The following is a 27,873-nucleotide window of genomic DNA, read 5'->3' as shown; positions in this document are numbered from 1 at the left end:
TCAACTGCCAACCCTTATTATTCAAAGGGTTAGTTCACCCCAAAATTGAATTTCTGTTATTAATTACTCACCCTCATGTCGTTCCAAACCCGTAAGACCTTCGTTCATCTTTGGAACACAAATTAAGATATTTTTGATATCAGAACTCCGGCTCATTATTGGCTGACGCTGTTCACGTGAGCACCTTGACACGTGCGTGTGATGCTGACGCAGGAGCTGGCCAATAATGAGCCGGCATTTTGACTTAGAACCAGGAAGCACTGACACAGAAGAGAAGAAATTGTTGAATTAAGTTGTTATTTTTGTTTGTTTTTTGTGCACAAAAAGTATTCTCGTCGCTTCATAACATTAAGGTTGAACCACTGGAGTCACATGGACTATTTTAACGATGTCTTTACTACCTTTCTGGACCTTGAAAGTTGCAATGAATTTGCTGCCTATGGCTGGTTCAGAAAGCTCTCAGATAGATTTAATCAAAAATGTGACCCTGGACCACAAAACCAGTCATAAAGGTATGATTTATACATCTGAAAGCTGAATAAATACGCTTTCCATTGATGTATGGTTTGTTAGGATAGGACAATATTTGGCTGAGATACAACTATTTGAAAATCTGGAATATGAGGGTGCAAAAAAAAAATCGAAATATTTAGAAAATCACCTTTAAAGTTGTACAAATAAAGTCCTTAGCAAGGCATATTAGTACTACAATTTTTTTTTATATGTATTTACGGTAGGAAATGTACAAAATATCTTCATGAAACATGATCTTTAATTAATATCCTAATAATTTTTGGCATAAAAGAAAAATGTATAATTTTGGCCTATACAATGTATTGTTGGCTATTGCCACAAATATACCTGTGCGACTTATGACTGGTTTTGTGGTCCAGGGTCACAAAGATGAACAAAGGTCTTACGGGTTTGAGTAAAAGAACGACATGAGTAATTCATGACAGGATTTTTTTGGGGGTGAACTAACCTTTTAAGATGACTAACCTTAAGATAACTTAAAGATAAGATAACCTGACTATATAAGAGTAAACCAATAAATGTCCCTATATGGTATAGGACATTCACTTTTTACACTTTCACTATTTTTTGTATAGTGCTGGAAACCAGAAAAGGAAACAATTGGCAGAAATTTCAGTTTGACAGAGATTATGATTACACAAGAGTGTCTGAAAGGCACATCCTCCATTTTACCACTCAATAATTGGGTCATTTATAAAACTCCCGTGGTTAATCGATGCCTGATCAGAATGTGTCACAAGACTCATTTGTCATGCCTCACCGTGTGGAGATGCTCACTCTTTAAACTGCGGTATGTCTGCTATCAAAGCTGCCAAATTTCAAGATCACAGTTTAAAAGACCTCCAGCAGACTGTATCTGTGAACAAATGGGTCACCCAGTGCATATGAACCCACACTAACACTGAGATCCCACCAGATGTCCATTAACAGAGTCTGATTGGACAGCGTTTTCATTGAACATTTGCATTTTAATTGAAGCAACCAATCATCTGGCTCTGATGAGGTTGCATATATCTCTTGATATTCTTTTTAGGTAGATGTGGACATCTGCCCGGGGCTAAAGCTTATGAACTGGGCTTCAATACAGACCCAACCTTGTGCTCGCTCATACAAAATACAAAACACTACAGACTGAGAAAGTGCATTATGCATTTGGGGAAAAAGTGGATCTGAAGAAGGAAGACTTTTTACATCATTAGTCTATAATCTGACAGCAGTATAATAAAGTCTGGGCACTGTGTTTATTACTTATTGATCTGTTTCTAGATCAAATCAGCATTTTGATTCTGGCATCTCACAAGTGCAATGATATAACAAGAGAAAAATACACTGCTTTAAATGCACTCCCACAAAGAAATGTAATATCTGTAGGGACACTCTGCAAAACAGCTTTAAATCAGACTGAAGTCGAGAGTGCAAAAACTTCTTGAAAACTTCAAAGAGAGATGTACGATGTTCCCTGAAGCTGGAGATAACAGCAATAGTCTTCAAATGACAGCCTGATAATGTGTCTCCACATGTTATGTCAAACTATAAAACATCTGAAAGACATTTCTGAACAATTGGGTCAGTGTTTCTAGATCTAAAACCCCGACTGCACATTTGCTTTGCTATATTTCCAAGATGCAGAAGTGATGTTTGTGATAAACCAAGACCTTCATTCATACCTGGCTATCACAAAAAGCACGCAGCTCACTCCAAGACAGGCCAGCAGAACGTACATCCAGATATCCGGGGTAAGGGGGTTGAGAAAGGAGAACACCCCTGGATTGGTGCCATTTGGTTTGCGGTACAATATGCTGATGCCCAGGGTCATGAAGGGTTTGGAAAAGTCGATAACTTTCTCTCTGACATAAGTGATGGTCAGCGGAGCCACAGCCAGGTCAGCTATCTGGTTAAGAGGACAAGAAGAGGTTTACAAAGTGATGGGAAGTCATTTTGACTGCTGGAAAAAAAAATGCAGATAGATGCAGTTAATATTGGAGTTCAATCACTGAGATAAAAACAAGTGACGCCTGCGGAGATGGATCCCACGACAGGGCTTTGATTAAAAAAATGACTGCCTGTTTGAAGCTTCCTGTTGTTTTATGAAGTTTATTTAAAATAAAGATGTGCAAAAAAGCTCTTTTGTAGATTGTCAGACTTTGTACTTCCACCACACTGACAAATAAATGAGTTATGAAGACACTGGGGGTTGGCGGAAAAAATGTATGTAGAAGTATAAAGATATTTATTATCAATTAAAAAACTTTTTTACAGCCAGATGAAAGCACAAATGCCCTTTTCCTGGGGAAAGAAGCTTATCCCTTTTATTTCTCATTAAAGTAGAAGTACTTTTAAAGAAACTTGCACCTTGATGTTTTGGATACACAACTGTAGTCTTCCAATCAAAAACTTTTGGATTACTTACACTTTAAATCAAAATAATTCTCAGCTTTGCTAGACTGCCTGAGAGGAGCCAAGTTACAAAAACATCCATTACAAGCTGAAATATCTTGATACATAACTGTAGTCTTCCTATCAAAAACTTTTGGATTACTTACACTTTAAATCAAAATAATTCTCAGCTCTGCTAGATTGTCTGAGAGGAGCCAAGTTACAAAAACATTCATTACAAGCTGAAATATCTTGGTTAATCAGCTGTCAAAGAGAGGAGCCTGGCATACACATATAATTGAACATTATCAATTTCTATTATTCACATCAATTCAATTATTGTTGGGCTGCATAAATTAGGTCAGCCGGAACCGGGAACACTTCCTATAACACCCAATGTACTCATTACATCATAAGAAGAATGGCATCTATGCCAATATTAGTCTCTCTGTTTATCCCGAGGTTTACTGAAGTCAGCCGGATCCAGATCAGATGGTGGACCTGCACAGACCATAGACCAGGGGTGTCCAACTCTGGTCCTGGAGAGCTACCACCCTGCAGATTTTAGCTCCAACCTGAATCAAACACACCTGAACCAGCTAATCATGGTGTTCAGGGTGCTAGATAATTACAGACAGGTGTGTTGGAGCAGGGTTGGAACTGAAATCTGCAGGACGGTAGCTCTCCAGGAGCAGGGTTGGACACCCCTGCCATAGACTGTATAGAACTATGGATGTAGTGTCCGTGACGTCACTCAGATTTTCTGAAGAGCATTTTATTAAGCCCAAAGCGGCCGGAGTCGGTCGTCGCCATCTTGGCAGCACGTCACCGTGTGTCACTCCCGGATAACCGAAAATGGGCAAAGAGGCGGGACGTGGGTGGAGCTGAGGTGGCATGATGGCTAACAGACAGCAAACAAACGGCAATCCACCTGTCACTCAAGTTGCCATGCCCTTAATTATGCAGAACTTTAAGGCTAATATAATTTAATTGGATGAGTTATAAAAAAAATTCATGCCCCTCACAGTTGTCATTAAAGGCCAAATCAGCTGTATAGACCAAAACCACTTTTTGTACCAGGCTGCAAACATATTTTTACAAGGGGGAGATACAGATTTGACTCCCTTTTGGAGCCTGTCTCTAGCTGCCAGTCGATGAATTGTAGTTTAAGTCACTTCCGCGTTGGCTTTAAGAGAGACCACGGGAGGTTGCCGCTTGGCCTAGACGTGACCAAAACGCATGATGTAGTCAGCCGGATCTGGGCCGTATCCAGATCAGATGGTGGACCTGCGCCAGGCACGACCACAACGCATCCCTGAAGTGTCTGGTCCCACCGTGAAGGCCTTATCAACATGATAGCCAGTGGCACTGATCCTCAAGAAACCCATCCTCATACCGGCGTGATGACTCCGATATTCAACCAGATGGAACTGGATAAATATTCTGAAAGTTCTGATCCAATCTGACTTCTGACCTGTAATGCAGCCTGAATCATAATCATTCACTGTTCGTTCGTTGGCCAGAGGAGAACTGGCCCCCGACTGAGTCTGGTTTCTCCCAAGGGTCACCTGATGGAGTTTTGGTACCTTTCCACCGTCGCCTTTGGTTTTTGGCTAGCTTATTTGGGGAAATGAACTTACTTAAGCTGGACTATGCCACTATTTTCTTCTAGATCTGCTGTACAGCCTAAACAATCTTTAATTACTTAATTTCCTGTTTACAATCTGTATTGTAAAAAGCACTATATAAATAAAAGGTGACTTGACTTGACTATAGACAGTCAGGTTTTAGTCTCTAAATGGTGTGATAAAAACTGAAATATATGGGGTGGAAAGGCAAAAGGTTATCTACAAAGACTGCATTTGGATGATATGATCAAAAGACCCTTTGTGGGACATCACTCACATGGTCGATTAGTTCCCGAACCATGCCGTTCCATTCGCCTTTGTCATTCTGAGCTCCATATTTGCCATCAGAAACCAGCTTGACCTCATAGGTGAATCCCAAGATGTTGGAGAGCTCCTTTAGCAGGTCTAGACAGTAGCCCTCAAAGCGATCGTTCCCATATAGCACCTTGTCAGACTTCTTAAACATAACGTAGGGGTTTTCCTGTTTACAAGATAAGTTGGGCAAATGTATTACATTCAATGTAAATATGTCACAGAGGCAAAGCTAGCCAGAGAGATAAGATGAGTTGAGATGAACTGCTCAAAATTAGCCATGCAATGTGTCCAGTCTAATTTTTTCAGTGTTTGAGTGAATTTATAGCTGTCATGGCTGAAATTTCTAGTAAAAAATAAAAGAATAAATAAATGGAAAATACACCATATTGCCACAAGTATTGGGACACCCCTCTAAATCATTGAATTCAGGTGTTCCAATCCCTTCCATGGCCACATATGTATAAAATCAAGCAGCTAAGCATGCAGACGCTTCTACAAACATTTGTGAAAGAGGTCTCAGCTCTCAGGAGCTCAGTGAATTCAAGCAAGGTTGCCACCTGTGCAATAAGTCCATTCATAAAATTTCCTCACTAATAAATATTCCACGGTCAACTGCAATTGGGAACAACAAAGTGGCAGCAATTGGGAACAGCAACTCAGTCATGTAAAATCACAAAGTGGGGTCAGCACATGCTGAGGTGCACAGAAGTCGCCAACTTTCAGCAGAGTTAATAGCTGCAGACCTCCAAACTTCATGTGGCCTTCAGATTAGCTCAAGAACAGTGCGTAGAGAGATTTGTGGAATTTGTTTCCATGGCTGAGCAGCTGCATCCAAGCCTTACATCACCAAGTGCAATGCAAAGCGTTGGATGCAGTGGTGTAAAGCAGGGGTTCTCAACCCTGGTCCTCAAGGCCCACAGTCCTGCAGAGTTTAGCTTCAACCCTAATCAAACACACCTGAACCAGCTAATTAAGCTCTTCAGGATTACTAGAAAGCTACAGGCAGGTGAGTTTGATCAAGGTTGGAGCTAAACTCTATATAGTCGGGGAGCCAAAGTCTCAAAAGCTCAATAAAATGGGTTGAACCTGACATGGTCTGCCATACTTTTTATTTGTGTTTTTTTCTGTTAATTTCGACCCTAAGAACCAATAATTGGAGGGTCTGCTCTGCCGGAAATATCGCGAAAAAAAATTGTGGCCATTTTCATGTATGCACCCTTTATTTTTATCAGAAAAATGTGAAAAATTCTTTTTTTCCTCAAATCCTCAGTGGGTTGGGTAGGCTGTTAATAAATGTATTCCAGATACACAGAACACATGTGCTGACAACAGCCACTGAAAAAATAACTCTTAAAACACATTTCTACATGATTTTGCATCAATTGAATGCCAAAAATAGGCGTTTTCTCACTTTTTTTCTAATATTTCAATCTTTACTTTATTGTCAATCAACTATTCCCCCAAGTTATGACATCAGTCAATATGCCATTCTTTTCACCAGTATACTCATTCCACAGAAAAATTTATAAAAATCCAAACAAAATCAATGGATCTGTGATGATTTCACTACTAGTTGGCGATCAACAAGCTCAGAACCTCAATAGAATTTTAAGCTACTCTCACAATTATGAAAAACATGCTGGATATTTAGCATCATGGCACACTTATGATCTTAGTAATTTGAATGAGTTTGGAACAGCCAACAAACGGTAACCAACGGTTACCAACGGACTTCGAAGCTTCTCATCATTGTCTGTGGTATATGACAGGTCTGCCCCAGCATTTTGGGAAAAGAACGGTAGGCCTAATATGGATATTGTAATGGTAATTACCTGAAAGGACCACGGCAGTCTTCAAACAAGTATATTTCTGTTGATTCCTCCTCCCAAACGTATCCCTCTAGCAGCAGCAGAATTCATTCTCTACTAGTTTATTTAGCTAGCTTTAGCCGTTTTAGCTCATTTTGGTGGTTTCTTTAAACGGCCATAACTCCTCAAAGGAATGGGGTATTTTTTTTAAAGGGGTCATAGAATGGTACATGCACTTTTACAAGTTGATTATACGGAAATGTGTGTTGGCAGTGCCTGTACACAACCATCCTATAATGATAAAAATACATCCAGTGTTTTTTTTTAATCTCCTTATATATTTTCCCCTGTCTCAAATCGAGCCGTCTGATCGTGTGACGTTACACGGTGTACGCCCCTCCTAAGATTGTTGATTGACAGCAGCGTTTCAACACAGACCCGCCCTGAGCGAGCTGTCATCAGTCCGCCATTGTTGATACGCTGGAGCAGAATGGCGTCTAAGCGATTGTGGTGTTGTGTTGTTGGGTGTAATAACGAACACAGCAGTCATTTTGATGTTCCTAAATCCGAACCGCTGAAGAGGCTGCTGAGTTTTGTTTTAGAAGGGAATATTCCCCCCGATCAACGCCAATGTTTGCACGAATCATTTCTCAGCAGACTGCTTTATAAACGAGCTTCAGTATAAAGCAGGTTTTGCTAATAAGCTGCTCTTGAAAAAAGGATCGTGTTCCTGCTGCACCTCAGGAAGATGTGAGTGTAACGTTTTATTAACCTTTATATTAATCTTTGCAAATCGCTTGCACGCTTCACGATGAATGAGGCTAAAGTTTACAGGGTAAGTTGCATTACGGCATGCTTTCTGTGTATGACGTTCTCAATATAATTCATAATCCCACGTTTATAATGAACAACGCGTTATGTTTGTTATTACAAACTGTGTAAGTTACTCGGGTGATAAAGTTAACGTGGTAACACTACACTAAGCTTACTTTTGTACATGGTTTATAACGGTGTCTGTTACTGATTAAGAAGTAATGTAAAAACAAAAAATCTTATAACATAACATCAATCTGTCAATGAACTAACACATCAGTAAACACATAGCAACTACGCTACTCTGCCAGTTCAAAGATAGATCAAAGTGACATGACGTTAACCAACCATTCAGAAACGTTTGTCATCTGTTCCTGGTCCAACTCCGGTTCAAAATGATAAGGTTGCTCAGATGTGTCCTCAGAGACTCCCGTTGCCATTATTTCTCGAAAATATACCCTCAACTGTTGTCAAGGCAACACTCCACGTGTGTTGTGGTGTTGTGTCGGGTCGAACCGAACGCCCCACAGAGCAGAGGGGGCGGGGTGAGCAAAGCTCATTATCATTTAAAGTCACATACACTGAAATGACTTGCTGAAAACTAAGCTGGTTTTGACCAGGTAAAATTAGTGTTTTCTTACAATACTAATGAGAATTTTTAATTAAAGTATATTACAAACTTTTCATTTAGACACTAAAGAATCATATTAACTTGTACAAAAATGTCATTCTATGACCCCTTTAAAAGTACGTCTACGACTGCTCCCTGCCAGTCAGCCGCTTCAGGGGGTCGGGAACTAGGGTATTTTTTTTAAAAGTACGTCTACGACTGCTCCCTGCCAGTCAGCCGCTTCAGGGGGTCTGGAACTAGGCTCGGTTGACACCCGAGGCCAACCTCGAGAGGCTGGTTCCCTTAGCAGATTATCTCGGTACATGGTTATGCCTTCCGAATATATCTTATATTACCCTCCCATGAAGTTCAACAGGTTGGTCTGGACTGCAGTGGTCCCAAAGCAGGTTCGGGTAAGGGAACAGGAAGTTCACTCTCTGTTGGTAAAGGAGGCCATAGAACGTGTTCCTCCGCCAGACAGGGAGTCCGGGTTCTACAGCCGGTCCTTCATAGTTCCCAAGAAGGATGGGGGGGTTGCATCCAATTTTAGATCTGAGGTACTTGAATCGTTCTCTGAGGAGATTCAGATTTGAGATGCTCACAATTCCAACCATCGTGAGTCAGATCCAGTTTGAGGACTGGTTTGTCACGATACTTCCATGTATCCATCCTTCAGGAAGTTCCTGAGGTTTGTTTTCGGGGGCGAAGCATACCATTATCGGGTTCTTCAGTTTGGCCTGGCTTTTCCCCCTCGCATGTTCACCAAGCGCATGGATGCAGCTCTGGCTCCAACTGAACTCAACATAAATTGCCTTAAAATGCTGGCGGTCTACAAAGCTCTGAGGAGCTTTTTCCCGGACCTCCGCGGCCACCATGTCCTGATATGTCAGTAGTCTCATATCTAATTCATCAAGGGGGTCTGAGGTCGCAGTGGTCAGCCCTCTATGCAGACTGGCACACCAGATCCTCCTGTGGTCCCAAGGGAGACTGTCGAGTGATATATGTCCCCGGGGACCAAAATCAGGGAACAGACGTCCTGTCAAGGCAGGGGCTGAGGCCTGGGGAGTAGCGACTTTACCCAGAGGTGGTGAAAGCCATGTGCGAGAGGTTCGGCCCCGGGGACCAAAATCAGGGAACAGACGTCCTGTCAAGGCAGGGGCTGAGGCCTGGGGAGTAGCGACTTTACCCAGAGGTGGTGAAAGCCATGTGCGAGAGGTTCGGCCCAGTGGAAGTGGATCTGTTCGCGTCTTATGAGACATCCCACTGCCCTCTGTGGTTTTCTCTCAGGTGCAGACGTGGCTGCTGCATCTATGCATTTCCCCTGTTCACTCTGCTCCCGGGAGTCTTGGAGCGGGTCCGCCAAGAAGTGATCAGCCTACTTTTAATAGCACCCTGCTGGCCGACCCAGGTATGGTTCTCGAACATCGTAGCACTGCTAGCAGGCCTCCCGTCTCAGGCAGGGGGCACAATATTTCACCCCCGGCCAGAGATGTGGAACCTTTGGGTCTGGCCCCTGAGGGGGCCTGGTACCTAGAGGCGGGCCTATCGGCAGGTGTAGTTGAGACCTTACTCAGCTCCAGGGCTCCTTCCATGAGGAGATTGTACAGCATGAAGTGGAATGTGTTTTCCACTTGGTGTAGAGAGCGTTAGGTGGACCCAGTCAACTGGCCAGTGGCTTCAGTGCTGGAGTTCGCCCAAGATGGTTTCTCCGCCAGTCTTACCCCATCCACACTTAAGGTGTACGTGGCTTCCATTGCAGCTTTCCACTTGTCTCTAGGTGGTGGGCCTCTGGGTAAGCACCATTTGGTTGTACGTTTCCTCCATGGAGCTCGGAGGATGAGGACTGCGACTCAGTCCAGAGTCCCAACTTGGGATCTGGCAGTGGTTCTGGAAGGGTTGTCTGCGGCTCCCTTCGAACCGAGTCGGCTGAGGCAAATAACCTGACCTTTAACCCTCTCGAGTCGGCAATCACGCCGGCGTGATTGGCTTGCTTTCTTTCTTTTTTTTTTCTTTCTGTCTTTTTTTATCATTCAGTCACAATAAAAAACAAACGGTTGTGCTTTTTGCAATATAAAAATCAAACATGATGCGCGATCTGCAGCCTCTATGTCAAAGACGTTCATTCAGATAGTCTTCAGAAAATATATGGACTACATGTGCACGGAGCGCCCTCCGGCTGCCAGTATGAAGTATGAAGAGTTTTTTGAAGAGTTTTTTATGAATGAGAGCAGATGACGCTCGTATTACAATCTTTAGAAGGTACGGACGGTTTTCATATTCATTGATCGATTTCTGGAAGCTGTTTATGTCAATGTCACATGGTATCATACATAGTTTAATAAATCATAAATTCTTGTGGCAGAGAATATAGATCCTTTGTTCTGTGGCTCTCTGTCACATAGGCCTACCTGCAGCTCATTCATTATGCAGCTCATTAATGCGAGTCCTTTATCTCAGGTGCTATCTCATCATTATTCATTAGATACCACGCCTCCTCGCATATTGGCTTTGTGAAGAGAAACTGTCTTACAAATTTTAAATCAGTGTATTGTTTTATGAGAATGAGTAGACTCAATGATTCTCACATCAGTTTGAAGAAAAAACTCTATGCAAATACAGACAGGAGTCAAAAGTCTTTGGAACAGATATCTATTGTGTCTTTTGAGGCCTTAATTTTAAAACAATTTTTTTTTGTTTTTTCAAAATCTGTGTATAAACATTTTTCTCTCAAAAATATAAGCATGTACATACATGTTGCTCACATATTATGGTAGCCCAGTTTGTACTGAATACAGTGTAATTACACTTTTGCCATTAATGTGTTTATAAGCAACTGAAAAAAACACAAATGTCAGAGCATGTCAAAACTTCTAAAGGGCCCCAAAACAGCTCAGACTCCTAGGGGTTAAGGTGGCCTTTCTTCTTGCTATCACTTACTAAGGAGGGTGGGGGACCGGGGTCAGTTACGCCAACTTGCCTGGAGTTTGCCCCTGGCGGAGTTAAGGCCATCTTACTTCCAAGGCCGGGCTATGTGCCCAAGGTGCCATCGAGTGTGGCATGGTCAGTGGTTCTTTAGGCCTTCCATCCTCCACCTCACGTGGCGGCGGAAGAAAGGAGACTTCACCTGCTCTGCCCGGTCAGAGCAGAGTTCTGGAAAAAAGAGTTTATCTGGAGAAGTCTTCACAGTGGAGGAAGTCAGACCAGTTGTTGGTGTGCTTTGGCTCATCCAAGAAAGGGCTGCCTGCGTCAAAACAGACAACCAGTAAGTGGATTGTCCAGGCTATATCCACGACTTATCAGGTGCGTAATTTGCCTTCACTGATAGCCGTGAGGGCTCATTCCAGAGACATGGCATCCTCTGTGGCCCTCCTTTCTGGAATCTCGCTTCAGGAGGATCACCTTCATTAGATTATACAATCTGCAACTCCCTGCGACGTCTGGCGCAAGGGTGCTCGCGTCCTAAGTGTGCCTGGGTTCCAGCTTCACACTAGGGTGGGCGTGATTCTCGTGTGGCCTAGTGGGTATTCATTCCCCAAAGTGTCGTTAGATGCAGTGCGAGTTCCTTCGAAAGGGAATGTCTCGGGTTACAACTGTAACCCTTGTTCCCTGAGAAGGGAACGAAACGCATGGAGTGTCTGCTTGATCGCTATGCTTAGGAGCGTCCCCAAAGTGTCGTTAGATGCAGTGTCTCGTTCCCTTTTCAGGGAACAAGGTTTATAGTCATAACCCGAGATGATTTCTTTCACCTAAATGCACAATATTTCCCATTTGCAGATTTGGTTCTGATCTTATTTTAGAATTAAACAAGAGAGGAGAAGCGTGGAGGAGAGGGGAGAGGAGTGAACAGGAGAGGAGTGATGTGAATTGGAGAAGAATGAAGGATGAAGCCTGAGTTCTCAACCAAACAGCTGAAGAGAAAGCTGCTCAGTCCCAACTATACTGCTTGCATAATATGTCTGAAAACAGACAGTGACGCTGGTCCTCTTCAGAAACTGACAAATCAAGGCTACCCTTCCCTCCTATATGCTGTAACCAACAGAAAGGATGATGTCTCATACAGACTTGACAATGGGCTGAAACCTCAATGTGACTTTCTGAGGAGGAATACTTTGTGGCACACACAATGTTGTACGAGGTACACAGATCGTAAAACTGTTGACCAGACGAGGAAAAAAAGTTGAAAAGCCAGAAGTCAAGTTCTTTCATCCAGCTCATTTCAATTATTCCATGGTGACAATGCGGGCAGATCAGTAGAGTATGCGCGACCAGGGGGAATAGATCCCTCATTTTGATCGCCACTTATGACAGACAGAATGCAGTTTGGGAAAAAGCGAACAAAATTGAAGATGAAGAGATACTACACAAGATTTGTGGTCCTGATGGAAACAAGTGTACTGATATGATTGCTGAGGTCTTCCGGTACCACAAGGAATGCATGACCCACTAACTGACAAAGCGTCTTTGTTCACAGGAAAGGACTAGTACTGCCACCACTCCATATGATGCTGCACTGAACCAACTCATATCTAGGATAGATGAGCCCTTTTTCAAAGAGCCATATTCTTAGTTACAGCTTTGAGGGATGAATTCTGTAAATACTTGGAAAGCCATGGAGTTCAGAATGTTACCTCATACAGATGTCAGTCCTTGATTGCCCGCCTTAGAAGGAGCAATGATGTAGGTGGCAATTGTAAAATAATGGTTGTTCCACAGAAAGTATGTTCCAGTCTGAATGTTCCAGCAGAAATTAATGTTGGCTGCATGCTCTCAAATTTGAAGGAACTTTAAGGGTTACTTCAGTGATTTAGCATTAAGCTTTGTATCAGTAGAAACCCGGTAGTATATTCAAATTATGGTACTTTCCCCCCTCATATCCCCCTGAGACGAGAGAATTATGGATTTTATTTCTGGAAAAAATCCTCCGATGATGCAAATATCTGAATTGACACCAGATGACACCATAGTCTCTTCCTACAACACTGCAAAGAGAATATGGAAGGACCTCCACAACCAACGTAAGCAGATCCTGAAGGAAGCAAGAGAAGCCAGAACAGCTCAAGCCAGTGGAAGTCAGCAGATGCCTGGAAGTATGACTGAAGACCCGTCACTGCAGCTAGAGATATCATACCGATATCATACTTCGGGACGCATCCCGAAGAGTGAGCTCTAACCTGTATAACCACCTGGCATGGATGATAACAGATGCAACTCCACAGTTAGGTGAGGACGACCGGGTGAAAGTTAGTCCTAAGCAGCAAGAACAAGTTCTCAACCTTGCCCAGGATGTCTGCCAAGCAGTTGCCAAGATCACAACACTCTTCCATTGGGAGAACAGGGTTATGTTGAAATTAAAAGGATGCCTAGGCCATGATGTTTAATAATGTGGACATTAACAACCATGTTAAATATCCAGTATGTCTTTCGGAATTTTGAGAGTAGCCTAAAATGCTATTGAGGTTCTGAGCTTGTTGATCGCCAACTAGTAGTGAAATCATCACAGATCCATTGATTTTGGTTGGATTTTTATACATTTTTCTGTGGAATGAGTATACTATTTGGTGAAAAGAATGGCATATTGACAGATGTCATAACCTGGGGGAATAGTTGATTGCCAATGAAGTAAGGTTGAAAATACTGGAAAAAAAGTGAGAAAACGCCTATTTTTTTGCATTAAATTGATGCAAAATCATGTAGAAATGTGTTTTTAGAGTTATTTTTTCAGTGGCTGTTGTCAGCACATGTGTTCTGTATATCTGGAATACATTTATTAACAGCCTACCCAACCCACTGAGGATTTGAGGAAAAAAAATATTTTTCACATTTTTCTGATAAAAAATAAAGGGTGCATACACTAAAATGACCACAATATTTTTTCGCGATATTTCCGGCAGAGCAGACCCTCCAATTATTGTTTCTTAGGGTCAACGTTAACAGAAAAAACACAAATAAAAAGTATGGCAGACCATGTCAGGTTCAACCCATTTTTGAGACTTTGGCTCCCCGACTAATAGGACAGTGGGCCTCGAGGACCAGGGTTGAGAACCCTTGGTGTAAAGCACGCCACCACTGGACTCTAGAGCAGTGGAGACGTGTTCTCTGGAGTGACGAATCACACTTCTCTGTCTGGAAATTCAATGGACGAGTCTGGGTTTGGCGGTTGCCAGGAGAACGTTACTTGCCTGACTGCATTGTGCCAAGTGTAAAGTTTGGTGGAACCCTTAATGCTTCAGCATACCAAGACATTTTGGACAATTTCATGCTCCCAACATTGTGGGAACAGTTTGGGGATGGCCACTTCCTGTTCCAACATGACTGCGCACCAGTGCACAAAGCAAGGTCCATAACGACATGGATGAGCAAGTTTGGTGTGGAGGAACTTGACTGACCTCAACCAATGAATTAGAGCGGAGACTGTGAACCAGGCCTTCTCGTCCAACATCAGTGTCTGACCTCACAAATGCGCTTCTAGAAGAATGGTCAAAAATTCCCATAAACACACTCCTTAACCTTGTGGAAAGCCTTCACAGAAAAGTTGAAGCTGTTATAGCTGCAAAAGATGGGCCAACTCAATATTAAACCCTACGGATTAAGAGTTCATGTGCATGTAAAGGCAGGCGTCCCAAAGCTTTTGGCAATATAGTGTATATATTAGTATATATTTCATTTTCATTTGGTGGGCCAGTGAAACTATTCACAAGGGAAACACAAATCTAAAATAATTGTGATCCCTGAACAGAATTTTTAACATGAATGAGGGAAGTGGAATTATAATTTGTATTAAAATTGATTGGATTCTTACCAGGATTGTGGTGACGATAAGCGTTCTGTTAGCCAGAGAGTCTGTGATGTTTTTACTGTCTTTTATCTCAGTCAGGTTGAGGCCCGTATAAGAGTTCCACACTCCAATCTAACAACAGAGTATAAAAATGAAGACCATGAGTCTCTGTTTCTGAGCACATGAGATAACAATGAAAGAGGGATTTTATTACTGGAGACTCATGAAATAGGTCAGGAAAGGAAAGGAAAAAAAACTTAATGAAAGAAAATTAAAGAATCTAGTCTTAATTCACTGAATCCATTTGACTGTGCTTCCCTGCTCAATAAAACCCAGTAAAACACTCCCCTACTAAATGCATGCTCTACAAATTAGAATGTTTTTTATACATTAATTATTAAAACACAAAGGACAAAAACTATACAATAATATCCAATATTTTTCCTCCTCAAAATGTATTTTTTTCCCAGTGATGTTTTTTTTATACAGAGTTACACATCTGTCCAATAAAATAGAAGCTCTTAAATATACCATCTTAAGTGCATCACTTTCCCCCTTTGACAGACATGTTAAATTGATGTTGTCATAAATAGAAAACAACATATAAAGATGGAGGTCAATAAGAAGTGTGAGAAAGGGTCAGTGGTTATCAGACATGGTGATTTGAATGCAACATCACATCATAAACGGTACAAATGTCTTGTAAAGGTCTGTGCACTGTCTCAGAACAGGTTAAATAATTATCTTGAAATAAAAGTGTGAGCCCTTAGTAATCTACTACTTGATAAACAAATATATATACTGTATGTATCTATGCATATATAGAGTTCTAGTATATTCAGTATAATTTTTAAATTGAGGACAAGTAGGTTTATACTGCTGTATTTCTCCAGGTCAATGAAGCAGAAAACGTTCTTTCCAACGTTTCAACAATTGATGAAGCTTTTCTGTTATATCCACTGCTATTCCAGTTAATGGACTTCAAATATGAATATATGAAATATGAACACAGCAAGCATAAGAAAATGGAAAATGTGAAGATTTCGGAGCCTTCAGAGTGGTTTAAGCTTTTGAGGTGTCACAGCTTCTATAAAAAGTGACACAATGTCTTCAGGGTAAATTGTTGTATTTTTAAATGAAACCATTTTTACAATAAACAATTAGAAAGTACATTAATGGAGGTTTTTTTTAAAGTTTCTCCTGAGGAAATATTACAATTTATATCAAATTGAAAGATTTTATATAACTGTTATTGTTAGTATTATTGTTGTTATTTTTATTTATTTGTTTGATATTTTTGTTGTGTTTGTTTGTAGAGATAGTTTTATTATTTTAACTAATTAAATTAATATTGCGGTTATGATTATTTTCAGTTTATTACCCCTGAGTTTGCCATGAATACTGCCTTTGATGCTGACAGATTAGACAGACAGACAGACAGACAGACAGACAGACAGACAGACAGACAGACAGACAGACAGACAGACAGACAGACAGATAGATAGATAGATAGATAGATAGATAGATAGATAGATAGATAGTAGGGGTGTAACGATTCGTTTTAACAACGATTCGATTCGTATCACGATTTGAGGTTGTCGATACGATTCAAGGACGATATTGGTTCATTTAGAACGATACGATCCGAAACGATTCAGTGACTTGAAATCGATTCAGTAACTTTTTAGCCAAAAATTGTGTGACTGAAATAAATATCTGGATACTGGTCAGTGCAGGTGAAGTTTCCAAGATTCCTGTTGTTTCTTGTAAGGGAATCAGGTATCAATTAATTATGGATATAAACAAACAAGTAAACAACAATTAATGGCAAATGCATTCAAATTTTATTTGAATAAAGTGCAACCAACAGTTTAGGTTGAATTAAAAGGAAGTTAACCTTTTCTGCTCTCATTTTCAATTTTCAATACATTTTCAATAAAAGCACAGTAAGTGCAACCAACATTTCAACAGTAGGTTAACCTGCTACTTCTGCTTTTGTTATCCAACATATTAATATTACAATATTAATATCAAAAATAAAGTGCAACTAACTACTCTTCAGGTTTAATTAATAGTAGGTTTACCTGCTACTTTTGCTGTTGTTTTACAACATTAAAATAATACAAATACAATATTAATATAAAAAATAAAGTGCAACCAACATTTCTTCAGGTTGAATAAACTGGCTGAACCTGCTACTACTCTCAGTTTAATAAACAAACAATATTTAACAAAGATCAAATGTAACCAACTACTCTTCAATGACTCTACAGATTTCTTTTTCAAAAATATCAACATGATCTGACCGCAGAACACTTCTCTGTGCGTTCACTATGTCGCCAGCAGTACTAAAGCTCGCTCTGCAGGCACACTAGTGTCAGGAATGCACAGGTGACAAGCAAGGGTTGAAAGTACAGGTAAAACGTTACTAACTTAGCTCTTTCTCCTGGTGGCTTGATCATTTCTCGCACGTTGGCTTCTCTGTCATCCGCCATGCTGTTTTGTTTTCTTTGCGCTGCTGCTGGTGCGTGCGTTGCGATGATGTCACAGATAGGCAGACTTAATCGAGTAACGTTTAACGGCTTTATCATTATCATATATCCATATAAAGTCTGACGTGCTTAAATCCAATGCGTTATTTCCCATGATCGATACAATCGATTGATTACCTTTTAAAACGATGTTAGATCGATATATGTCGTCCGGAAGGCCATCTTGCCGAGCACAGATCGATGTAGTTAGATCATAGGAAAATAAATCGATACATCGATGTAGTAGATGAATCGTTACACCCCTAATAGATAGATAGATAGATAGATAGATAGATAGACAGACATACAGACAGATATCTTTTGTCACAAAAGAAGGTATTACCCAATTACCTGACAGCATAACTCTTATTTAGACTAGAAAATATGTTACAGAAATCAAATGATCTTTGATCTTATGAGATAAGAGTTTCAGAAATCAACAAGAAATGTATTATTTAATAAACAATGTTTAATAAAAGCAGCCCATCTAATTCTAAAGACCAAAGAGATAGTAGAAAGTGGTTTGAAAATTGAAATTAAATTTGACTAACATTATACAGGATCTTAAAAAAGGTAAGTATGACATGACTCCTTTAGAACAGGATGTCAGCAGTAAAAGATTTAAACCGCTTGACGGAAGGCTTGCCTTTCTCTGTTCAATAAACCCTTTGTTAGCACAAGCCTAATCTAGTCTATGTTTATGTATGGCACTTGTCACACAGCTCATATGAGTCTGAAATGAGCGATTTATTCAAATGAACTAGATTAGAGCTGCTCTCTAAATATCTGCCTGTGGATTCATTCACATTTTTCTGCACGCCTGAGCGCGCTTTCATGGAGATAAGTTACTTACTGAGGCGCTAAGCATTGTGGAAAAAAAGGGCCTATTTTACAGTGTTGGATATTAAGGATGGTGATTTAACTGTCATAACTATTACTGGCACACATTATGCATCTCAGCAAGACATTCTGGCAGAAGTGACTGGCAGCGATCTTGATTAGGAAGTGAAGGGATTTCTGCAGGGAGAGGAAAGCCGATGAAGGGGCACCAGGTTTACTGAAGGAAAGGAAATCCAAGCTCTCCACAGGTCTTAATCACAAACTCAGGGAATGAAACCAAGACTGGAACAAACCTTTGTCCATAATTTAGTACGTCGTGTTGCACCATCAGCCACTTGCTTTTAGGAAGAATTGAAGAGTTGTGTAATCAGCATGAGAGCAACAAGGTCAAAGCAAATGATCTGGCTAATAAAAACGTCTGTTTTCAAAACAACATATTCAACTTAACTTAATCCGCACACGAAATACATTAAGACACTTGGCTCAAGGTTTCAATTCACTCTCTTCAGCTGAGCTCTCTTCACTCTCTTCAGTGTCCAGCTGAGCTGACTCACCTTCGCCGTGCCGTCCTCCTTGAGGCTGATGAGGTCTAAGTTGAACTCTTTCCGCAGACCATCAGTCTTGTTAAGGACTATCCGTCCAGTCAAACCATCCCACTGGGCCTGAGGCACAAAAACAGTATACAATGAGAATGATGCACAACATCGGTTTTACTGCTGTGTCTTTCAATCATAGACGTAATGGAATATTATGCAGCCTCGGGGCATGTGCGTCTGTAAACCCCAAAAAACAGTTTTCAACTAAACATTTTGCTGGTCAATTAAATTTTAGTTGAATGGACTATTGTGCAGAGTCTGAACAAAAACACTTGGATCGTGTGCTTCAGGTGTGCCTAAATGATGAATAAAAAAGTACATTACTGTAAAAAAAAGCACCACTTCCTCTAAAAAAATATATTTCCAGGAGTATTGGGACACCCCTCCAAATCATTGAACTCAGGTGTTCCAATCACTTCCGTGGCCAAAGGTATATAAAATCAAGCACCATGCAGACGCTTCTACAAACATTTCCTCACTACTAAATATTCTATGGTCAACTGTTAGTGGTATTATAACAAAGTGTAAGCAATTGGGAATAACAGCAACTCAGCCACAAAGTGGTAGGCCACGTAAATTCACAGAGCAGGGTCAGCGCACAGTCGCCAACTTTCTGCAGAGTCAATAGCTACAGACCTCCAAACTTCGTGTGGGCTTCAGATTAGCTCAAGAACAGTGTAGAGAGCGCGTCGGATGTAGTGGTGTTAAGCACGCCGCCACTGGACTCGAGAAGTGGAGACGTGTTCTCTGGAGTGACGAATCACGCTTCTCTGCCTGACAATCCGATGGACGAGTCTGGGTTTGGCGGTGTAAAGTATAAGTGTAAAGTTTGACAGAGGGGGGATTATGGTGTGGGGTTGTTTTTCAGGGGTTGGGCTTGGCCCCTTAGTTCCAGTGAAAGGAACTCTTAATGCTTCAGCATCCCAAGACATTTTGGACAATTTCATGTCATAATATTTGATAACAGTATTACAAACATCTGCATTGTTGCAAAATGTAACAGCTGCTTCTAGTCCAGCATATATATTGCTATATTATTGTGGATAATTTAAAACCTGTAAGTGCAGATTTTACACTTGCATGTTTGCGTATCTTAGAGGCTCAAAGTTTATTAAAGTGTGTATTTTTTCCACAAACTTTCTTACGGCGAGTTTATATGTAGTCTGACATCACTAGAAAAGCCCATTTTTAATACATTTAATTCACACAAAAGCACAAGTTACATTTTCTGAATAAATGACAAGTGCCCTTCCTTACACTACATGGACAGGCCTGACTGTATTTTTCCTCAAAAGCAAGAACATTAAGCTTGTGTACGTCATTTCATTTCCCCTAGCTTTGTTGTACCAAAAATGAGAGCAAGCAATCCCAGAATTCAATCAGCTGAGGCAACTAAGGAAGAGTAATAGCACGGCTCAAGCCTTCTCCACCTTTGATAAGTGGGTGGGATATCAGGAAAAAAAACCTTCTATTATCAAGGCTGCTGTGTTTCTCAGAGCACATCTCAAAGCAAGAAGCTGGCCTTCAACGCGTCACCAGACTTGTTCAGGGGGATACGGCTTACTATTCCACAGGGCACCTGGAGACTTGATGCTGACCTCGATGTGAACCATTTCCACCATTGCAGGGAATTGTAATGGAGCCACTGGAGACAAGAAATGCACTGCATTCAAATTTTTTCACATATGCTAGGTTTTGTTTTTAAAATAGTCGTAGTTTAAAAAATGACAATAAGAGTTCACTTGTTACTAATTTACCACTTAGCTGAAACTTTTCCAAAGGCCCTCTGTAGCAAACCAAGTGGCTCGCTTAAGGCCAAAACAGTGTCACAATTATGTTCTGTTTAGTTGCTCCTGTCTTTCTCGTTAGTTACTATGGTTTCTGATTAGTTAACTTTTGTCCAGCTGTTCCTGTTTAGTGTCCTCATTTATCATGTGTATTTATACTCCCTTTTCTGTTCAGTCCTGTCGGTTATTGTTTGTGAATGTGTCGTGAATCTTCTGAGTTTATTATTTGATTAAAGACTTTGTATTTCTCACCATATCCTTCGCCATGCACTTTCTAAGCCACCCGACCGTAACATCGGCTGACTGGTCATTTTAAATGTCTCTGCTTTCTGGGGTGAGAAAGAAAGAAAAGAATTTGGCCACCAAATCACCCTTCCGGATTTTTTTCATAAAGACTAGATTATCTGCATGTCAAAAGTAAATAATTAATTTTAGTATATGTATTTTTTTAGTCATTTTAAAACTGGAAATAGAACAAGAATTCCTCCGCCATCTGTAATTGGGCCACACCTACCACTATAACTCCAACATTTCCTTGGTTTTGCCAACTTCTACCATCGATTTATCCTGAATTACAGTACCATAACCCAACCACTCACCAGTCTCCTGAAGGGCAAGCCCAAATCTCTGTCCTGGACCCCTGCGGACACGAAAGCTATGCAGCACCAGCACACCGCTCCTCAGTCAGCAGAACTGTTTTTTAATCATGTATTCCTTCATTTTGGCCTTCCTGAAGATATCAGACCACAATTCATCTCATATGTTTGGAAGGGATTCTTCACTCTCCTAGGTGTGACTGTGAGCCTCTCTTCTGGATACCACCCGCAGACCAATGGGCAGATGGAGAGGAAGATACAGGAGATCTGACCTTTTGCCATGGTCACCAGAACTCCTGGAACCAGTTTCTCGCCTGGGCCGAGTACACCCAAAACTCCCTCAAGCAACCATCCACTGGCCCGACCTCATTCCAGTGTGTACTCAGCCACAAGCTTCCACTGTTCCAGTGGTCCGGGGAATCTTTGGATATTCCAGCTGTGGATTTCTGGTTCAGAGAGAATGAGTAAGTCTGGGACTCTGCTCATCTTCAGTGGGCACTGCACTGACAGAAGAGTCACGTCGATGCCCATCGGACCAAAGCTCCATCCTACCAACTCAGGCAGAAGGTGTGGCTCTCAAAAACGAGGGACAAGTACCAGATACTTTGGCCCCTTCACCTTCCTTCGTCAAGTAAACCCTGTCATATATGAAGTGCAACTCCGTGCTCACTATAGAACTCACTCCACCTTCCATGTCTCACTTCTAAAACCTCACCACCTCTCGGTTTCTTCTTCCTCTATAGAGCCTGGTCCCGTGGAGGAACCCCACCTGCCGCTCATCGTGGAGGATGGCACCATCTACACTGTCCGAAAAATTCTGGACTCCCGGTGACGTGGCGGTCATTTGGATTATCTAGTGGACTGGGAAGGTTACGGCCCTGAGAAACGCTCTTGGGTCTCCAGAGATGACATCTTAGACCCCACTCTACTTATCACTTTCTACGAGTCTCATCCCAATCATCCTGCCCCTCGTGGAAGAGGCCATCCGCCGTGTTGTTGCCGTGGAGCGGGCCGTAGGGGGTACTGTCACGGATTCACCAGGCTCCACCTTCACTCCAACACCGGATCCCCAATCTCCTGAATAATAATCACCTGTACCTGTTTCCCCTTTGTTTTCCAAAGAAACCTTTACCTGCAATACCTACCTCGATTGTTCTTCATGATCCTCCCCTGTCTCTTCTGAGGTTCTCTCCTCCTTCATCTATCCCCATCGTCACGATTCCTCGTCACCATTCACTCACCTACTCACCAGGACTTCACTTACCTGCAGCGACTGAGGTGTGTGCGTTCCAGGATTCAGCCGTCACCATCTCTCACCATCACTGCAAAGATACAAGATAATTCATTCAGTTTATTATTACAACCTGCCTATTGCAATATTAGCTCATCTGCTGCATCAATAAACTGTTAAACGGCATCTGCGCTTCTCTTCTCTGAGCATACTAACCATTATAATTTATTAACTTACTCAAATTGTTCTCTTGATAATACAATATAATAAAATAAAAGATTATGAATACAAAAACATTTTTTCCCCTTTGGAATACGAGCACTGATTGTTCGCAATAAGACCAGGAATGTAAATATCTTATAAACTTGCTTTAAAGGGATAGTTCACCCAAAAATGAAAATTCTGTCATCATTTACTCACCCTCATGATGTTCCAAACCTGTATGAGTTTCTTTGTTCTGCTGAACACAAAAGTAGATATTTTGAAGAATGTTTGTAACCAAGCAGAGAGAGCAACCATTGACTACTATAGTATTTTTTTCCCTACTATGGTAGTCAATGGTTGCTCTCTCTGCTTGGTTATATACATTCTTCAAAATATCTTCTTTTGTGTTCAGCAGAACAAAGAATCTCATACAGGTTTGGAACAACTTGAGGGTGAGTAAATGACGACAGAATTTTCATTTTTGGGTGAACTATCTCTTTAATCCATGTAACTTCAATGTTGCAGTTAAACTTTGATTGTTGCAACATTTCACCTCTCTCTAGAAGTGAAAAATCTCTAACATGTACTGTATAATTTGATAATGACAACACTTATTTTGTTTTGAGAAGCAGAGGGTGGTGACCCTAATGGATCACAAACATTTTTGGTGCCAAAAATAACATAATGATACTTATTTTTCACTTCAACCCTACAATTTGGCCCCAAGCAGGGATAAATACTGTGAAAACCTTCCCTCCATGTGTCACTAGAGCTGTGGGTCTTATGCTGTATGCAGTGCCGTTTCGTCAGAATGGCTTTGCCAAGTCGTACGCAGTGTAATATAATCAAAGCTCCTTAAATGGAGTGTAAAAATTTTTTTTTTGCTACAGTACAGGAGCTACACAATTTAAAATGATATGGCACGTAATACTTTCTGTAAGTTATTTACTCATAAAAGGCAAAACCGCACTGTTCAGCAGCTCCTGCTCAACGGGTCAACATAAACAAATGCTACATTTAAAGCTGTTCAGCCTTCTGTCACAGTTGATTAGTTGCACCAAAATTCCCATTACAGTACTTAAGTGAGTGAAAATGACTTAAATGGACAGGACAAGCAAGAAAAAGAATAAATGAAATGAAGAGGGTTTTTATTTGTCCTGGCAATATATTAAGCTCTCCAGCACTGCTGCTTTTGCTGTTAAAGTGAAGAATTTTAATGGCTACAACACATACAGTTCACAGAATGATGTGTTTTTGCACACTGCAACATTTCGAATGTTAAGAATTTTCTATCTCAGTGTCTGTAGAGAGGCCTCTTACAACACAGTGTTTTATGGCTTTAATGGTGTTGTAATACAGGGTTTATGGGTCGTTAAAATATAGCATCTGGACTCATTAGCAGTTCGTCTCGGTTTTGGCATGTGCAGAAAACTAACTCTACACTTGCTCAACTCAAAATAAGTCTAATTAGACACTTACACACACTTAAAGCAAAAGTGCATCATTTTTCAGATGCTCAATATTTTTTCAGTTCCCAGTCTAACATGCGGAAATGACTATAAGTAAGCTATTTAAAGGTTCATTTCCCTCAAAAGTGTAAATACTGTAGCTCTGGAAGCAACACTGGCTCAGCAAATGGCATGAGTTTGGTGATGGAGCTACCTGTTTTTTGATCAACAAAAGGGGCGAAAAATTATATTATGGCTTATAACTCTTAAACAAATACTTTAAAAATCCCTATGGGAAAAATGAATGGAAAAAATAGGGGAGAGCGGGTTCAATCTAACACTTATTGACTTTCTTAGTTTGTGTAAGTTCACTGGGGTTCAGAGTTTCTTTTTCCCATATTAATTTCACAAGTCTAAAACAATTATGTGGTTTTGTTTCATTAATACAGTGTATACTTTTTTCTTGATTTACCCCCAAAGAATGGAAGTGAAGTGTGACAACATGCCCCATAGGAGTGGCACAATGTAACATAAGAGCGCCACAATGTAACATGATCATATGACAGCTTAAAATGTTATCTGATCTAATAGAAAAATATGCAAGACAAACTCAAATATTTGATCAATAAAATAAAATTATTAACTTGTCCATATAAAATAATGAATTGTTTAAATAATTAAAAATAAACACATTCCTGAGTTAAAACATAATGATCATTTCTGAACATGCACTGCAAGGATGATTCACCCTTTTCTCATGGTTTCTCAATAGAAGTAAAGAATAGAATAGCATAATTCTAATAGGGGCACATTGTAACGCAGTGTTACAACATACCCAACCTGTGCAACTGGGATTTAAACCCGGCTCGTGTTTTCTGCTGGTTAGATCAGCATTAAAGAACGATCTCAACTATTAAATAACAGATATACGCTTAAAATAATATCAGATTTGTCTTAGTTTAAATAAACACAAAAATTAAAAATTTACTTCAGTAAGAAATTTACTTTTGCTATGTTTAAATAAATGTTCAGTGATATCTTCCAAAGATTTTTTAATTTTGGCACAATTTTTTCTCCATATAGGGTTGATATGGCAACTAGTCAATACACTAAGTTTCCTCATGGAAAGTTTTAAACCATGTGTGTTACAACTAACCCTGCGTTAGGTTGTGCCCCGCTCTCCCCTACTTCCAGAACCAAGGCTGCTGAAATAGTGGACAGAACTATTGCACTCTATAGGACAGAACTGACACAATTCAACCTATAAGGCGACCTGTTTTTTTGGAAGAAAATGTTCTGGATGTCTGTTTGAAAAATGCCATTATGTTTACAATTTGTTGACACTAATGGTGCAGAAATGATACACTTCAGCTTTAAAACTGTTGAAAGCAATGCCGCATTGCTAACTGCCACTGTTCATGCCACTGAATTAGACCACCTTCCCATCACCAAAACCACACATCTCTTCAAAAACCCTCTATAGTCATGTCAACAAATCAGATACCAGCTAATCCAAATGTATGAAATGAATGACAGGTAGGGTTTTATTTTATTAGACATGTGTGATTCCTCATGAAACCTATTTCAGTGATATCTGTCCGATAGTAGTGTAGGTAATCAAAAAATAGCTAACAGCAGCTTTAAGTCCTGTATTTTTTCTTTTTCTGGCATTGGTGCTCTGTGAATAAGGAGGAAACTGAGTACCGAGGGTTTCCAGTACAAACACACACGGCAGACTCAAACAGGGAAACAAATTTACTCTCTGTCCCACTGAGCATTGCCAGGACGCTCGTTCTCTAATGCACTGTGGCACTATTCATTTTTAAAAACAGCCATAAAGCCTCATCCATTTCTATAGCAAGGAACACTCAGACTGCAGAGACACTATGTAAGTGGAATTGAAAGCATATCTAAAAATTACACTGAAAGGCCTCTTCAGAACAAACTTTCGTTCCCCTAGACAGTCATTTTGTGCAATCACAGGCATTGCTTTTTGAGTTCTCAGAGTGGATGGACACACACACCCCACACTCAGACCTGAAGGAGAAGTGTTATGACCCCCCGGTTCAAAGGCGGCGAGAGCATCCAGCAGCGATCTTGGACTTAAAAAAGATCAAAACGCAGAGGTACTACATTTTCAGGCACCTCTGCCCTGAAAAACATGTTTTTCATCTACAAATACATTTTTATGTAACCTACGGGTCAAAAATCTGAAAGAAAACTTGTTTAAAGTCTAAGAGAGTACAAAAAGATTGGCTGATAAATAGTCCACAATGTATCAAGCAGCATTCATACATTCAATAATCATACAGTGATCTACCGAAGTAACACACTTTCAACATGAGTGGCCTTGACTGTTACAGATACGATATGTGCATGTCCGTTGACGCAACTAAAGGTTTAACTGAATACAAATGGGTAACAATGCAATGTTGCGACTACTAACCACATAAAGGGATATCATAAATAACATAATGCATGGAAAAACATATCAGAAATCATAATTTCTCATCTTCTTAATTATATGATGCATTATGCACTGCTGGATATTTTAATACACTTCTTTTGAAAAGTTTGGAGTCGGTAAGATTATTATTTTTTTTGTTAATCATGTTACAATGATTATAATAGATAATAATATAAATAATTCATAATTACATGCAATTAACTTTAAACTAAACCCTCATCCTAACCCTAACCCGGTTACACTTTATTTTAAGGTGTTATTGTTACAGTGTAATTATATATTTAAGCACTGAGTAATATTTATTAACTACAAGTCCTATAAGGTTAGGGTAGGATTAGGGTTTGGTCGAGGGTTATTTGCATGCAATTATGCATAATTTACTGTTATTACTATGGTAAGTACATGTAACATATGTAAAAAGGACACTGTAAAATAAATTGTTACCAAATAAGTAAAACTTTATGTTTTTAAAAGTCTCTTTTGCTTACTAAAGCTGCATTTATTTTATCAAATATTCAGTAAAACTTGATGATTTAAATTATTAAAATAAATTTTTTTTTTAGCTTTTGCCTATTTCTGTGAAGGCAAAGCTGCCATTACTCCGGTCTTCAGTGTCACATGATCCTTCAGAAATCATTATAATGTGCTAATTTGGTTATTATTATCATCAGTGTAGAAAGCATTTGTCCCGCTACAAAAATGTTCAAGATTATTTGATGAATATAAAGTTGAAATTGAAATCTTTAGTAACATTTTTTGTTTACTGTCACTATTGATCAATTTAATATATCCATACAGAGTATTAATTTCTTAAAAAAATTATTCCTGACACCAAACTTTTAAATGGCAGTGTATGCGTTTTAGCACCAAGAAAACATATTTCTTGACAAAATAAAATGTAATTTTTATCATTTTAGCTTTAATTGTAATCATTCTAATTAATTGTAAACACTGTTTCCTGTAAAGTTAAGAATAGAATGTCTATAATCACATACAATTAAAATCAAATTTACGATTCAAATTATTTGAATGTGTTTTGCTGCATAAAGGACAATATTCTCACCTCTTTAAACAAGTTCATGAAGCGCGGGCCGTACCTCCAGGGTTTGTGTCTGTGGCACTGCAGGGAGCTCACTGTCATCTGTGTGGCCCGCTGAGATGCAACAGCAACCATGAACACCGCGTCATACATGAGAGCAGCCTCGGTCTGCGGAAGGAGGGACGAATTTAGCCTCAAAACATGCTCTAAATATAATCAAACTTCCCATGAATGCATTTTGTTTACCATTCATACAACACTGAACGTTACGTAAT

At 40.1% G+C, this 27,873-nt stretch overlaps 1 protein-coding gene across 6 annotated transcripts in view; it reads right to left on the bottom strand.

Moving 5' to 3' along the window:
* The window catches only part of grik1a (glutamate receptor, ionotropic, kainate 1a), a 101,288-nt gene that overhangs the window by 34,280 nt on the left and 39,135 nt on the right, over positions 1 to 27,873 (bottom strand). For 4 of the 6 annotated variants that reach the window (XM_079804088.1, XM_079804087.1, XM_079804085.1 and 1 more), the window contains exons 7-11: positions 27,623 to 27,766; positions 18,785 to 18,892; positions 14,884 to 14,991; positions 4,816 to 5,019; positions 2,202 to 2,425 (exon numbers count right to left, since the gene is read on the bottom strand). In XM_079804088.1, the coding sequence (XP_079660214.1) occupies positions 2,202 to 2,425; positions 4,816 to 5,019; positions 14,884 to 14,991; positions 18,785 to 18,892; positions 27,623 to 27,766 (788 nt within the window). Of the gene's footprint in view, positions 1 to 2,201; positions 2,426 to 4,815; positions 5,020 to 14,883; positions 14,992 to 18,523; positions 18,569 to 18,784; positions 18,893 to 27,622; positions 27,767 to 27,873 lie in introns of all 6 variants that reach the window. The other 2 variants (XM_079804083.1, XM_079804084.1) reach the window with 1 other exon arrangement.

This window comes from Gobio gobio (assembly GCF_949357685.1).
Source record: "Gobio gobio genome assembly, chromosome: 22".
NCBI lineage: Eukaryota > Metazoa > Chordata > Actinopteri > Cypriniformes > Gobionidae > Gobio > Gobio gobio.
This window is presented reverse-complemented; position numbering and strand designations above follow the sequence as displayed.